Source organism: Mirounga angustirostris, unplaced genomic scaffold (genome assembly GCF_029215605.1).
Source record: "Mirounga angustirostris isolate CCGP_5_RB_7025 unplaced genomic scaffold, mMirAng1.0.hap1 SCAF_10, whole genome shotgun sequence".
Lineage (NCBI taxonomy): Eukaryota > Metazoa > Chordata > Mammalia > Carnivora > Phocidae > Mirounga > Mirounga angustirostris.
Genome location: NW_026991718.1, coordinates 38,374,610 through 38,388,602, shown reverse-complemented (window position 1 = coordinate 38,388,602; position 13,993 = coordinate 38,374,610). Strand labels below are relative to the sequence as shown.

General features: G+C 40.1%; 1 protein-coding gene across 2 annotated transcripts in view; it reads right to left on the bottom strand.

Moving 5' to 3' along the window:
• The window catches only part of LOC123851086 (E3 ubiquitin-protein ligase RNF103), a 104,159-nt gene extending 90,726 nt beyond the window's left edge, over nucleotides 1-13,433 (bottom strand). Inside the window, exons 1-3 of one of the 2 annotated variants that reach the window (XM_045884591.3) lie at nucleotides 12,226-13,433; nucleotides 9,725-9,864; nucleotides 517-632 (exon numbers count right to left, since the gene is read on the bottom strand). In XM_045884591.3, coding sequence (XP_045740547.2) covers nucleotides 517-632; nucleotides 9,725-9,864; nucleotides 12,226-12,451 — 482 coding nt within the window. In that variant the 5' untranslated portion in view covers nucleotides 12,452-13,433. The remainder of the gene's footprint in view (nucleotides 1-516; nucleotides 633-9,724; nucleotides 9,865-12,225) is intronic. The other variant, XM_045884595.3, reaches the window with a different exon arrangement.
• Nucleotides 13,434-13,993: the final 560 nt, after the last annotated feature.

Genomic DNA, 13,993 nt, shown 5'->3' with positions numbered 1-13,993 from the left:
AATGGGAAAACAAAACAAAACACAACAGTAAAGAACAGAAAAAGGAAAGGTAGAAAGGGTATCTGTCTGATTAAAGAAAAAAAGAATGAAATCTGAATTTGGACATTGGGTTTACAGAAAAGGACACATCTAGGGGTGAGGCAGATGGAAATGAGTGTCCTCATGCAAACTAGAGGTCAGAATTATGACAAAAGATTTCAATCAGTACAAAGCTATAAATGTGCTACAGTCTTTTGGGGAAGAAAATTGAAACCAAAAGTACTAAAGACATACTCAAGAGTCACCCCCATTAGAAAGAATATAGAAGAATGGAATAGAGAGAGAAAGTCTTCTCAGAAGGAAAGTAAGTACCTGCCAGTTTATCTATCAAAAACTATTAATCAAGCACCTGTGTAACTAACAGTGTGCTAAACATAATTAGCTTTCAGTTCAAATAGGCTTCTAATATCACTGTCTTCATTAGTTAAAACAATTCTGGTCAGAACTCAAATTCTAAGAATTGCCTAATCAACTCACCTGGGGTCACTGGAACAATTAAAAGTGCCTGTTCGTATTCCAAATCTTGACACCTTTTTCACCATTTTCTCCCAGTGGATTTTACCAACCAAGGGACTTCTGTCATTTGCTATGACCTATTTGCCCAGAAAAAAACAAACAGAAACTTTAATTACCTAAAATGAAGTCAAACCAACCAGTTATTATCTATAATACATCTTTATCTTTGGAAAAAGATTCTGTTCCCAGTTATATTACCACTGCAATTCTCGTAGAAGGAACAACTGCCCAACTGAAAAGGCTTAAAACACTGAATACAGTGCATTAAACTTCCACACTCTGCGGCAGTTACATCGAGGGGAATCAAAACCATATTAAAAAGCTAGCCACATTCTCCACCCTGTAGGCCTATTCTCTAGAAATAAGTTACACAGGAAGAAAATGGCCTTTGGAGGCAATTTCTATGCTCCAAAAATTTTAAACAATAATGTAAATAAAGCTTCCTAGAAATTATTACATGTGGGTTCAATGAGTTCAAATTTCACTTTTTAAAAATATAATTATGGAGCCAAGAGTCAAACATATGTTTTCTTTTAAACTATGCTTTAACTAAATGAATACTCTTACTTCAAAGGCTTTTTCTTAACAATCATGAAAAGGATCTAACACATAAAAAAAAAGTTACCATAATGAATTCTACACTCTTGAACTTCTACTTCAAACTTGCAAATAGCTTTCAAACACAATCAAGATTGGGAGAAGTAAAAGATTTTTTAAAAAATAAAAGGAAAAAGGAAAACTGTAAGTTAACCTTCAAAATGTGTCATGGCTTCTTAGCCTTTCTAATCGTTAACACCTTTTCCTTTTATTCCCTAATCGTTCTGCTCTGAATGAAGGCAGGACTTCAACAGACATACCAGTAAAAAACAAAATTATATGTTAAGAACAAAAACACAAAAACAACTAAATGGGAACTTAAAGGAAAGCCAAAATGTCTAAAGTCTTCACGAAACCATCTGTTTGATTTATTTTAAACCTAGGGTATATAGGCCAAGTTTATTTTCACAAAGGCTATGTAACTGATGTTATCTAGTCAAAATTACAACACTATACTCTGGGGTCCTTTCTGGGAAGAAGGGCCATTTTCATGTTCACAAAGCCTCCAGGAAATGAAATCCCAGGTGTGCGTGTGAAGTGAGTGCCAATATGTACCCCTGGGAGAAACAAGAGTGGTATAGCTACCTCATTGTGGCCCCTCTGCTGGGAAGCCTAATAAATTTCAAGGACAGCAGAAAGAGAGCATGTGGTGGTGACAAATGACTTGAAATTCACTTTATGTCCACTAACCCCTGCCATATACCATTGCTACCATCATCCCATCTACAGAGACATACATGCTACATGTAACATTTTGTAAGAACTCTGATGCTTCATAAATACATCAACGCATACACAATTGAAAGCATTAAACAAATGGTTTTGATGTGCTTTTTAAAAAATTTTTTATTTTATTATGTTATGTTAATCACCATACATTACGTCATTAGCTTTTGATGTAGTGTTCCATGATTCATTGTGTGCTTTTTAGTGAAAATAAAGGCCTTATTGAGGGAGACACGAATCATTTATTCAAATGCTCAGATGGTGGAGGTAACCGGGAAGAGGGCAATCTGAGGACATGAAAGCTCTTTCTGAGGAGGTTCACGCCAGTTACGGTACCCACTAAGTCCCTAGCTCTCATTTTTCCATGGTCCAAAAGGGTTGGATATATTTTATCTGAATAATCAGGAAGAAAAAGCAGGGCAAGCATTTCTTTTCTTTTTCCCCCTACTACTCAAGAGTCAATATGGTAATTCTTGTTTCCATCAAGTAATCAAAGAAATCTTGACTTATTTTTCAGATTAGAGAAGGTTTGAGAAGTCTCTGTGCAATCATACCACCATACTCCCTACTTTTTAAAAGAATTCTTAAAGAACTTCTTTTCACTCCCATTTCCTGATCAAGGCTGCAAATAACCCAAACATTTCAGATCAGTGTTTATAATGACATTGCATCAAGGGGTTAATTAAGAGGTTGTTTTAATCAATGTAAGGTATGGCCCTAAGTCTAGGGGCATCTTTCAGTGAATATCCTGACCACTTTACAGGTATCTTTCAGACTTCCAAGAGCTCCAATGCTAGGAAAGGAAGTAGGAATGAGAGGGGGTCATTGGCAGGCACTGCTGGTTACAGCACAGAAAATAGAAGTCTGTGATCAGAGGTAGGACATCCGAGCAGGTACATGACAGTGTTTAACCCCAGGGCCTTATTTATTCAGCAAGCTGTACCCACACCTGCTTTTGAAGAGTTTAATGATCCCTAACACAGAGAGCCTCACAAAAATGAAAACTCCCCTAGGCATTCATTGCATGAAAGCATTTTATTTGACTCTGAAGTTAGATTTATGCAATTAGAAATTGCTCTGTTCAATGCCCTATATAGTTCTATTATTCAACTTAAGGTTTAGCATAAATTAAATTTTGTAGAGGCTGAATTAAACCACTACTAAAAATGTAGTATTTTCACAAAATAACGCATCTGGCTGAGTCACATGGCACAATCAAATACTCTAAGCCTATTACTACTGTGTCACACCAGTAAGAGTTCCCAACTTACAGCTCATATCCAAAAGTATGCACGATGATTCCGAGAGGCACTCACATTGCTGGTCTTACTAAAAGCAGAGATATATTCCTCGGCAGTTCAGGAAAGATATTGTGTTCTCTGTGGGGAATATTTTCAGAGACTAGAAAAAAACTAGATGAAAGTACAGCCCAAGTTCCAAGTCTGGAACAGAGTTGGCAGCATAAGCTGGAAGTAAAGGAATCTTTCCCCCCTCCTTCCCTGGTATCTGCCTCTCTAACTGGCATCCCTACACTTGCTCACCATTGCATTTCCTGCAGCTAGTATAGTGCCTAAATCATTTGGGTACTCATTAAATATTTATCTTTAACTGAACTATTTCAGCTTTTTACAGCTTAGTAACTTCATTCTTCTACTTCTGACTATACAAGTTCTCTAAAGCCACCAAGTTTTTGGTATCTGTTATAAGTCCCTTCCTTAGCAACCTATCATCTGGAATACTTTCCGGACAAACATTAGCATAAATAGTACCTTGCTATGCAACTGCATATTAATGTTCTTTTTTTTTTTAAAACAGATTTTTTTTTTTTTAAGTTTTATTCATTTATTTGACAGAGAGAGACACAGCGAGAGAGGGAACACAAGCAGGGGGAGCGGGAGAGGGAGAAGCAGGCTTCCCGCGGAGCAGGGAGCCCGATGTGGGGCTCAATCCCAGGACCCTGGGATCATGACCTGAGCCGAAGGCAGACGCTAAACGACTGAGCCAGCCAGGCGCCCCGCATATTAATGTTCTTGACCCCGGTCAGACATAAGGACTTTCAATTCAACGAATTTAAAAATATACTTTTTCCAGAAAAAAACTACCACAATTTTCCTAGGTCCCACTTCACTATCTAATAGAGTTCTTTAGGATCTCTCAAGATGCTAGCACCATCACGGGCCATCTAACTCAGCTGAAAGATAATCATATACTAAGATTTTTACTGGTCTACACATTTTAGTAAACTATACTATAAGCTGTCTTAAGGCACAGGCTATAGGTTATTCATCTTTGTGCCCTCAGTGCTAATCCTAAGGTTCAGTTGGCACACATTAGATTTCAATAAATATTTGTTAGATGGTTAGATGAATGGATGGAACCAGTGGTTTGCTGGGTAGAGGTTTAACAACTAGCTCTCCAAAAGAAAAAGGGACTTATTTCTATTACTTGCTGATTTCCTTGGTATAAATACTACCATATGGTGATTTCAAGTTACCAACGTGTTATCTTATTTATTTATTTATTTATTTATTTATTTATTTATTTATTTGACAGAGAGAGAGAGAGAGAGGGCACAAGGAGAGCGGCAGGCAGAGGGAGAGGGAGAAGCAGACTCCCCACTGAGTAGGGAGCCCGACATGGGGCTCGATCCCAGGACCCTGGGATCATGATCTGAGCTGAAGGCAGACACTTAACCGACTGAGCCAACCAGGCGCCCCATCCAACATGTTATCTCTAAACATGGAGCTGGGAAGAGATGTTAACAATCACCCTTCATGAAGCAGTATGAGCTGGCTCCAGCACATCACGCATGGAACTGTGTCGAATAGTGTGTGATGCTAAGTGCCCATATTTTCTGATGTCAACCTTGTGTAGTCCAGTTAAACTTACAAAGAAAAACTAGGCCTCAGATTGTCTATTCCCTTCCACATGTATTATAGGTGTTACATTGGTATAAGAAAAAAAACCATATACTTTTGCCTAATTTTTAGAGGTGGGTTTTATTACTAATCAGAACATCTGCCATATAAATCTAGGCTAAATTAAATAACAAAACTCCATAGAACAGGAGTGCTGGGCTATGGTATTTTCTGCAGCTCTCAGTATTTCATTATTTTTTTCCCCAAGATTTTATTTATTTATTTGTCAGAGAAAGAGAGAGAGGGAGATAGAGCACAAGCAGGGGGAGTGGAGGGAGAAGCAGGCTTCCCGCTGAGCAAGGAGCCCAATGCGGGACTCAATCCTAGGACACTGGGATCCTGACCTGAGCCAAAAGCAGACATTTAACCGGCTGAGCCACCAGGCATCCCCCAATATTTCATTATTAATGGGGAGTTTCTACTTTAAAAATCACAGACCAACTTAAATAAGTATATGCAAATTGTATAAAATCATTAAAAGTGAGGACAAGTGATTGACAGAAACAAAATTCAATGGCATTTAATTATTTCCTTGGTATCCCCACTAGCTTTCTTTATGAATAAACAGAAATAAAAGTTTTTCACCATACAAAATAAATGATAAAATGGCTTGCCATGTATTTCACCTTCAGAGTAGTGTCAAGAAAGGAATAAATAGGTTAGAATCTCCCAGGACAGAACTATTGTCTAGAACAAAGCTAAACAAGTTTTAAGATAGCTATTAACTCTTTTTACCCAAACAGGAAATATAGTAACATAATACTTCAGTAAATATTGACCCAAAGCTTTACTTTAAATCACATGATGCTTTTCACTGCTACCTCAATTCCAGTGACGGTAAATTCCTTATGATGTGGATAAAGACAGTAGGGAACAAATACCACAATCCTTCATTGAACAAGGTCAAAAAGGAGAAATACAAATGTTAAGACAAGGATGAACCCGTAAAACCCAAAGAGTGTGCTAACTTTTCCATTTCAGAAGCCTAGCCATTGTTCCATCTGCCTCTCTAAGAGTTTTCTGGAGAGAAAAAAAATAATAACCGTCTTCAATTTGTGATGCTCAGAAGACTGAGTGGTGGTAAAACCAAAGAATCCAGAACACCAAAAGATAAATAACTGACGAGAGATATGAGCTGAGGTTAGGAACAAAGCAGGAAAACTTAGAATGTTAGAAAGAACTATTAGGAAAAAAAGAGGACTCAGTTGTTCCATGGGTTACATAGTATATTGATGATAAAGATGTCCCATATGTGTTGCTGCCTGGAAAACTAAAATTAGTTCTTTTCACCTCATATTACAGAGAATATAGGATAGACATGGAAAAACTTGACACGAAAAGGAGCATCCTAATACTCTGGTTCAATGTAAGGATAATTTATGAGCATTAATACATCTTAAAACAATTAAGAGAAAGATAAGAAGGCCATTAACATGTATCATGCAGAAAATAAAAGTATGAATTGCACAGAAGATAGAAATTATAAGAAATATAGGATGAATTAAATAAACTGTACAAATTCAATTTTTCTCATGTAGTATCACCATTCCACATTGGTGTCACCAAAAAAGATAATCAATCTAGATTACCAATCCATTCCAGAAAAATAATGAGCTGATCATGTGATGGAATAGCTAAGTCATATACCCATTTATTAAAGTCACATTTTCTCTAAATAAGTAAATCCAGACATCCTTTCAGTGACATGATTTATGAAGCCTAAAGTGCTAATTTTCAACTATATGCCATCTAACTACATTTTTTTCTCAATAAATACAAAAGAAAACCATAATTCATAGGAGTAAGGAATGATATTAGAAAAATGGGAGGAAAAGAAAGAATTCTGATGTGCTTAAATATTTCTTACACAGCATACCTAAAATAAAGGCAATCTGAAGAGGATTGAACTGGCCGGGATCTATGCATATTCAAAAATTAAAAAAAAAAAATGACAGAGCAAACTGAAATTAGTCAGCTTCTTTTAAAATAAATAGAAAAGAATGATAATTCAAGTTACTAAGAACAGAATTTTAAAAGTTATCCTTCAAAAGAGATTAGATAAATATGACCTAAGCTGAAAGAATGACAAGCAACCGAGAGAATACTTAATCTTGTTTCTAACAGACATTTTCAATTTAAAAACAAAAAACCAACAGCCCTCTTTTAAGTGCTTACACCACTGTCTGTGCTGTTTAGCTTAGCTGGTGACTTCAGAATGCCTGAAGACAGGGTTTCAATCTCAATCTTCTCAGTTGTCCTGCCAGAGACTGTTCTTCTAACGCAAGCCAGCCATCTGACAGATGTAAGCGACTGGCTCCAAGAGACACAAGCCAGACACTGGCGATCAGTACAAATCCTGAAGGTCACTGGAAAAATTAAATGTATGTCCTACTACCGCGAACACATGGAAAACCACATACATTCCATTTTTCTTAGGAGTCATTTTCAACTACTAATACCTTGTGAGGCTTATTTAATATTTTCAGAGGAAAATAATTTAGTGATTAGAATTTATAATGCTAACATTCACTATCCTTCATTATTTGTTCTTCATTTCATTCAAGTGTCCCCTTATCAGAATTTTTTGCCACTCTCTGTCTCATTTTTCTTCTTAGCATTTTTTACTAACTTGATGCTATATTAAATATTTACTTATTTATTGCATACGTCTCTCAACTGGAATGTGAGCTGCCTGAGGAGCAAGGACTTAGCCTGGTGTATGTTCCTAGTCTATCTCCAGGGCCTGGCATACAACTAACTGCTAAATAAACTATTTGAATTTTGTCACCTATTAACAGAGTTTAATGCATGTTTATCTTTATTATTTTTTTAGATTTTATTATTTGAGAGAGAGAGTGAGAGAGCAGAGGAAGGGGCAGAGGAGGAGAGGGAGAGAGAATCTGAAGCAGGCTCCACGTTCGCATGAGGGGCTTGATCCCACAACTGTGAGATTATAACCTGAACCAAAACCCAGAGTCAGAGGCTTAACCGACTGAGCCACCCAGGTGAACCCCAGTAGGGGCGCCTGGGTGGCTCAGTCGATTAAGCATCTGCCTTGGGCTCAGGTCATGATCTCAGGGTCCTGGGAACGAGCCCCACATCAGGCTCCCTGCTCAGCCGGGAGTCTGCTTCTCCCATTCTATCTGCCCTGCCTCCCCTGCTTGTGCATGTTCTGTCTCTCAAATAAATAAATAAAATCTTTTTTTAAAAAGTCTTAAAAAAAAAAAAAAAGAACAGTATATCATTTATAAGCCTAGAATATATGTTAATTATTGAACCAGAATGTGTTAATTATCTATAGGTAGAATCCTATATACCAAAAGAATATACTTAGACTTTTGAAATGGCTTTTCCAAGTTTGGAAGGTGTTCAGCATCTATTTATTATTCATCTCTATGGGATCATTCAATGTATGGACAAACATTTAAACAGAGAACACAGGTAAATGGGACAGGCTATTCAACTCAACCTCAGTAAATAAAACTAAAAATGATCAAAGCCAACAAGTCTTTCTTGATCAGACCATCAGATATAAATATCTGGGAAAGGAAATGGAATAACTATTTACTTATAAATTAAAGCTTTGGAGATGCTAGTTTATTTTCTAATACCAATTAATTCACAGAGAAATAAAGTAGAATTTGATGGATAACGTATAGACTATACCCATAACCTCCCAGGTTCTCCCTTTGCTGAATTTAAAAATTACAGACTTAGATTATTTGGCAGGTAAAAGGTCAAACACAATAGGAAGACTGCATGTAAAGGGAAGTCATGAGTAGTTAATGTAATCACCCGAAGAATTCCCAAACCTCAACTCTTTAATCTTTAGCTCCATGGACCACAGTATTATTCCATCCTCTTTAGAGGTATATGTTTTATTTGAGGCCAGGTACAACAGAAAATCTGTCTATCCATAATTATATTGCAAATCTATGACAGGACCAGATCTGCATCTAAGTTCTCTGAACTCCTAGCTTTTTCTACCATATTTTGACATCATTGTCCTCAGAAAGAAATACGAAGAAGCAATTTGGATTTTTATACCCTGAATCAAACAGCTAACCCCAGTGTGAAATGACAAGAGTACTGGACAAGAAATCGGGGTCCTGGGATTTGATCCTGATTCAATAATCATAATGTTAGCCAAAATCATGCTGTTAATTTACTTGATATTTTACTTTAAGTGATCTTATATTTTTAACAATTTAAATAACTTCAGCCTTGCCCTAAATCATATTTATGACATCTTCAATATAATATTGAATTTTCTAATTTGCATTAAAATCCTTAAATGATAATGTGTGCCCACTCATTTACCATCAGTGGTACATAAAGCACACTTTGCGAAGCATAAAAGACTATTTTTTAGGCCTTTCATAGCTCTACAACTCTAATATGCTAATTAATTTCCACAGTTTTGATATCACAAGAGTTTAGGGTTTAAAATTATCATTTCACCAATTTCATAAGCAGAGTAATGAGCACTCCCCACCACTCCCCACAATATCTCATCCTCTATAGTCACAAAGTTGGCTATTTCCCTAATAGCAGGATTTTCTTACTTCTATTTCAGGGTTCTTCCTTTAGATACAAAAATCATTTGGATCACTGAATTAAAAACTGGTTAACCAAAACTAAAACAGGGCAAATCACTCAACAAAAGGAATATATCCATGTTTCTTAACTTTAATGAAGATCCAGCAACTACAATGGATTTGTCGACTCTCTTTCCCCAAAGCTTCCTTTCCCCCTCTCTTCACTTCTCATTTTTCTTGGTCTGCAAAACCTCTTTCAGAGGACACTGGAGCCTCCCTATGAGGACTGAGTTATGTTTAAGAAACATGACACAAGTACACAGAAGTGTCACTAGCTGGTGAATACTAGTCTGGTAAAAATAATTTCACTTCTGTCACTGTTTCTGATACCTGAACCAGCCAGATGCCATCTTTTGTGTCTTCTACAAGCTCATAGAAGTGCATTTCACCACTGAAATTGGTACTAGAAATGGATTCAGATGCTTCTTCTTCCTTGAGTGCAGAATAGAGCTCACCTTCCATCAAGTCACCTGAAGAAAGGAAAAAAATAACACTAGTAAGATTTCAAAAATTATACATTCTCAGGGTTCCTGGGTGGCTCAGATCTGGGTTAAGCATCTGTCTTGGGCTCAGGTCATGAGCTCCAGGTCAGTAGGGAGTCTGCTTCTCTCTCTCCCTCTGCCTCTCCCCCTGCTTGTGCTCTCTCTCTCTCTCTCTCAAATGAATAAAATCTTAAAAAAAAAAAAAATTCTACATTCCTAACTTCAATGATTAATTCCATTTTACACTGTTAAAAATCATGTCACAGTACTTCTATTTCAGTCTATAGAAAAGAAAAGTAGAACCTGAATATACCTACCCATTTAAGATTCACTCAGTAAAAATGTCATAAAAACCTACTACGTGTCAGGCAAAAATGAACAGACAAAAATCCATCTTCTCATGGAGCTTATATTCTAGTGGGGTCATCACATAATTTGTTAGGAAATTACTTAATTTCCTGGTCAGTCCAAAAAGCCATCACAGTATTATTTAGTTTTGTGTATAACATGCCGGGCTTCAAATAATTTTTAAACAGCATGATTTATATACTTCTGACTTACAAGATTTAGAAATGGGTTTACAGAATTTGCCATTTCCACTTGCTTAAAATAGCAATAAGGTTTATAAGACTTGAAGGTTAGATACAAAAGATTACCTATAAGAAAAAAACCCTCCACATTCATACTCAAATTTACTTTGTAAATTGAGAGTTTGTATCATCAAATAAAAAGTAAACACTAATGTCGAATTATTTTAATTTTTGCCTTAAATGTGAAAACAAGCATGACAAGCAGCAAAATCGTTCACAACGAATATTTAAATGATAAAGTTAAATTGCTATACCAAGACTTCTTTGCTATAAAATGTGTGATCTGAGTCATACTTTTGTGGGCTGTGTGTATTCTTTAAATGATACGTGCATTCCTTGTACACCCGAAGCGACAAGTATTTTTAGGCCCAAAGGAAGCAACACTAAATAAAAGTCAAAAGAAAAAAGTGTTGTTAAATTTTTTTTTACCATGAGAAATGATTTAGCTTTGGCAGTTAAGATACTTCTAAACCTAGAAAATTCATTTATTAGAGATCTTTACTCCATTTCTCATCCCCCACCCCTGTGGTAGAAGTAAGTCACCATAAACCAGTCAGTAAACAAGAGGCAAGAAAAAAAATGGATTTTATGTCTTCTCTTAAAAAAAGCATCGCATCTACAGAGGGTTCCCTCCTCTACCCCCGTAGTGAGATACAAATTTGATAACCCTCAAGGTTGGCAAATATGTAGTGCTAAAGTCCTCTGGAGTTAGTATTCTCGTCTATCCCACAACAATGGCTATAGGGTACTAAATAAGGAAAAAAAAAACTGTCTTGTAAAAGACACAGCAGATATATTTGAAACAAAAAAGATAACCATCAGTTTCAACTGCTTCCTACAGCAACCCAGAATGTCTTTCTCAAGTTACAGTACATTCCCCTTCTAGGACATTTACCTAAACAAAGATATATTTTGTCCAGGGGTGAAAAAATTAACCATATTTCTTATTCAATCCTACCCCCAAACCAACAGTCACTGACAATGCACTGCTTAAGATGTTAAATAAATATTCTCTTAGTACTATTTCCATTCTATTTCTCAAACCACTTAAGCTGATGCAGCTGTATCTGTGACTTCTAAAAGGAAAAAGAAAAGCTTACATCCAAGACGTAAGGATTTTTTTAAATGCTGAAAGAAATATAAACTCTTCCAAAACAAGATACGCATTCACAAAACATATTCACTTTATTTTCACCAAACTTGAAGTATGAAAAGCTAATGCTGTACAGTTTACACTTTCTCTATATTTAAACTCATGATTTAAAATTTAAATCTTAGCCCTAAATTCCTCTTTAATATTAAGAATTCCAATATTTCCCCCTCCTGTTATTACGCTATGATTACTATCGTGACAAATACTGCTATCTACAGACAACTTTTTGGGGTTTTCCTTTTCTTATATCCCTGTGAATTTCAACCGACAAAAAGTGCTTTCCAGTTTGTCTGTAACCAGCTGACATTCCCTATTTTTTAAAAAATTGTTTCTTAGTAAACAATGCTAAGAAGCTGCACTTACATGTTATTTAAAAAACAAACACACCTTAAAAAGATACAGCAACACCCGTGCAAATAATTCCAGCCCCCTTCTCAAAACTGGGATTCATTTTTTTTTTCCCCCAAGAAAACCTGGACAGCTCTCGGAGTAGTCTGCTTAACCCTTCCAGGTAATGCCTCATTCTAGAGGAACCACCAAGTACGAGGAAGTACAAGTCGCCCCCTCCACCGGGTGGAGGGGACCCCAGGGGCGCCCGATACTCGCCTGACTTTTCCACCAGCTCCCGGACATCCTTTTTCTCGGGCAGCCCCGAATATCCCAGCCCCCGGCACTCCAGAATGGTCTTCAGCTTCTTGAAGCTCAGCGCCACCGGATCCACCAGCTGGGTGGCAAAGATGCCAGTTTCATACCACACAATGGCCTCAAAAAACCTGGCCAGGACGAACAGGACCAGAAAATAGAGGAGCAGGAAGAAGAGCTTCAGCCACATCTTCCCCTGCGTCTTCTCTCTTCTCAGAGAGCTCGGAAGACGAAAAAGGGGCGCAGCGCGGGGGAGTGTGTGCTCACGCCCGCCGGGGCGCGGGCACTGTCCCAGCGTGGTCCGGCCTCGCCGCCCTCACTGTCGCGCCATCGCCGGCCGGGGGGCTGGGGGGTTGGCTATTTGTGCGAGGGTGAGGAAAAGACGAGGAGGGGCCCGGGCGCAGAGCCTCGCGCGGGGCCTTCCAGTCAGGAGACGAGAAAAATAAAAGGGCAAAAACTAAAAAAACCCATCAAGCACCGAAAGGAGCGGGGCGGGGGAGGGCCGGCGGGGAGGAACAAAACGAGGGACGTTACCCGGGCGGGGGGCACTGACCGAGGCGGCGGGCCGGCCTTCCAGCACCGTAATCTCAAGAGGGAGGGAGGAGGCCCCCCCAAATCATTCAGATCCACAAAGGAAGCTGGGTCCTGGCGGGAGGTCGGGGCCGGAGGGGCGGCGAGCCGGGGAGGCGGTTGGGGCCGGCCGGCGGCGGCCGGCGGCCGCTCAGGAGGGCGCGGCGCTCGGCCAGGCCCCGGGCCCAGCGCGGGGAGGAGCGGCCGCCGCAGCGCCGCGCCCGGCGCCCAGGCCCCAGGCCCCGCGGGCCGCCCACGCTCCGCGAGAGGCGCGGCGGGCACGGCGACAGCGGCTCCAGGTTCTCTCAGGCCGGCGGGCGGCGCCTTTCAGGCGGGCGGGCACCGCGGCCCGGCCCGGGAGGGGGCGTCGCGGTCTCTGCAGGGAGAAATAGGGCGCGCGGGCCGACGGTCCTGAAGAAGAAAAGCAAAAATAGGCCCGAGACGGCTCCCTGGGCGGCCCCGGGGCGGCTTCCTAGCCACGGAGCGCCCGCCCCGCTCAGATGGGCGGCGCGGGTCTCGGCCGCCGTCCCCAACGCCCCAGCCACCTCGCGAGGCCGCGACAGTCGCCTCGGGAGCAGAGGACCAGCTGGGGCCCCTGCCCGGGCCGAGACATAACAACTGACGTCGGCGGCGGGGCGGGGCCTCGGGCGGGGCCGGGGCGGGGCCAAGATGGAGCGCTCGACCCGGCCGCTTAGGGGAGAAATGGGTGCGGAGGGGGAAGGAGGCGGCTAAGCCAGGGGGCTGGAAAGCAGTGCGGCGCCCCAACCTTGGCTGGGCTTCGGAACAGCTCCCAAAGTTGCTTCTCCGGTGTCTTCTCCGCTGTCTTTCCTTTTGCCCTGAAGATGTTTAGTACATGATTTTGGCTAAGGGTTGGACTTTGGACTGTCACTTTCTGTGTATTTTTCGTACAAATAGGGCAGTTAATGATCCTCTTAAAATCGGTAAAACTAGGGGCGCCTGGGTAGCTCAGTCGTTAAACGTCTGCCTTCGGCTCGGGTCATGATCCCAGAGTCCTGGGATTGAGCCCCGCATCAGGCTCCCTGCTCAGCGGGAGGCCTGCTTCTGCCTCTCCCACTCACCCTGCTTGTGTTCCCTCTCTCGCTGTCTCTCTATCAAATAAATAAATAAAATCTTTAAAAAAAAAACCGGTAAAACTAGATGA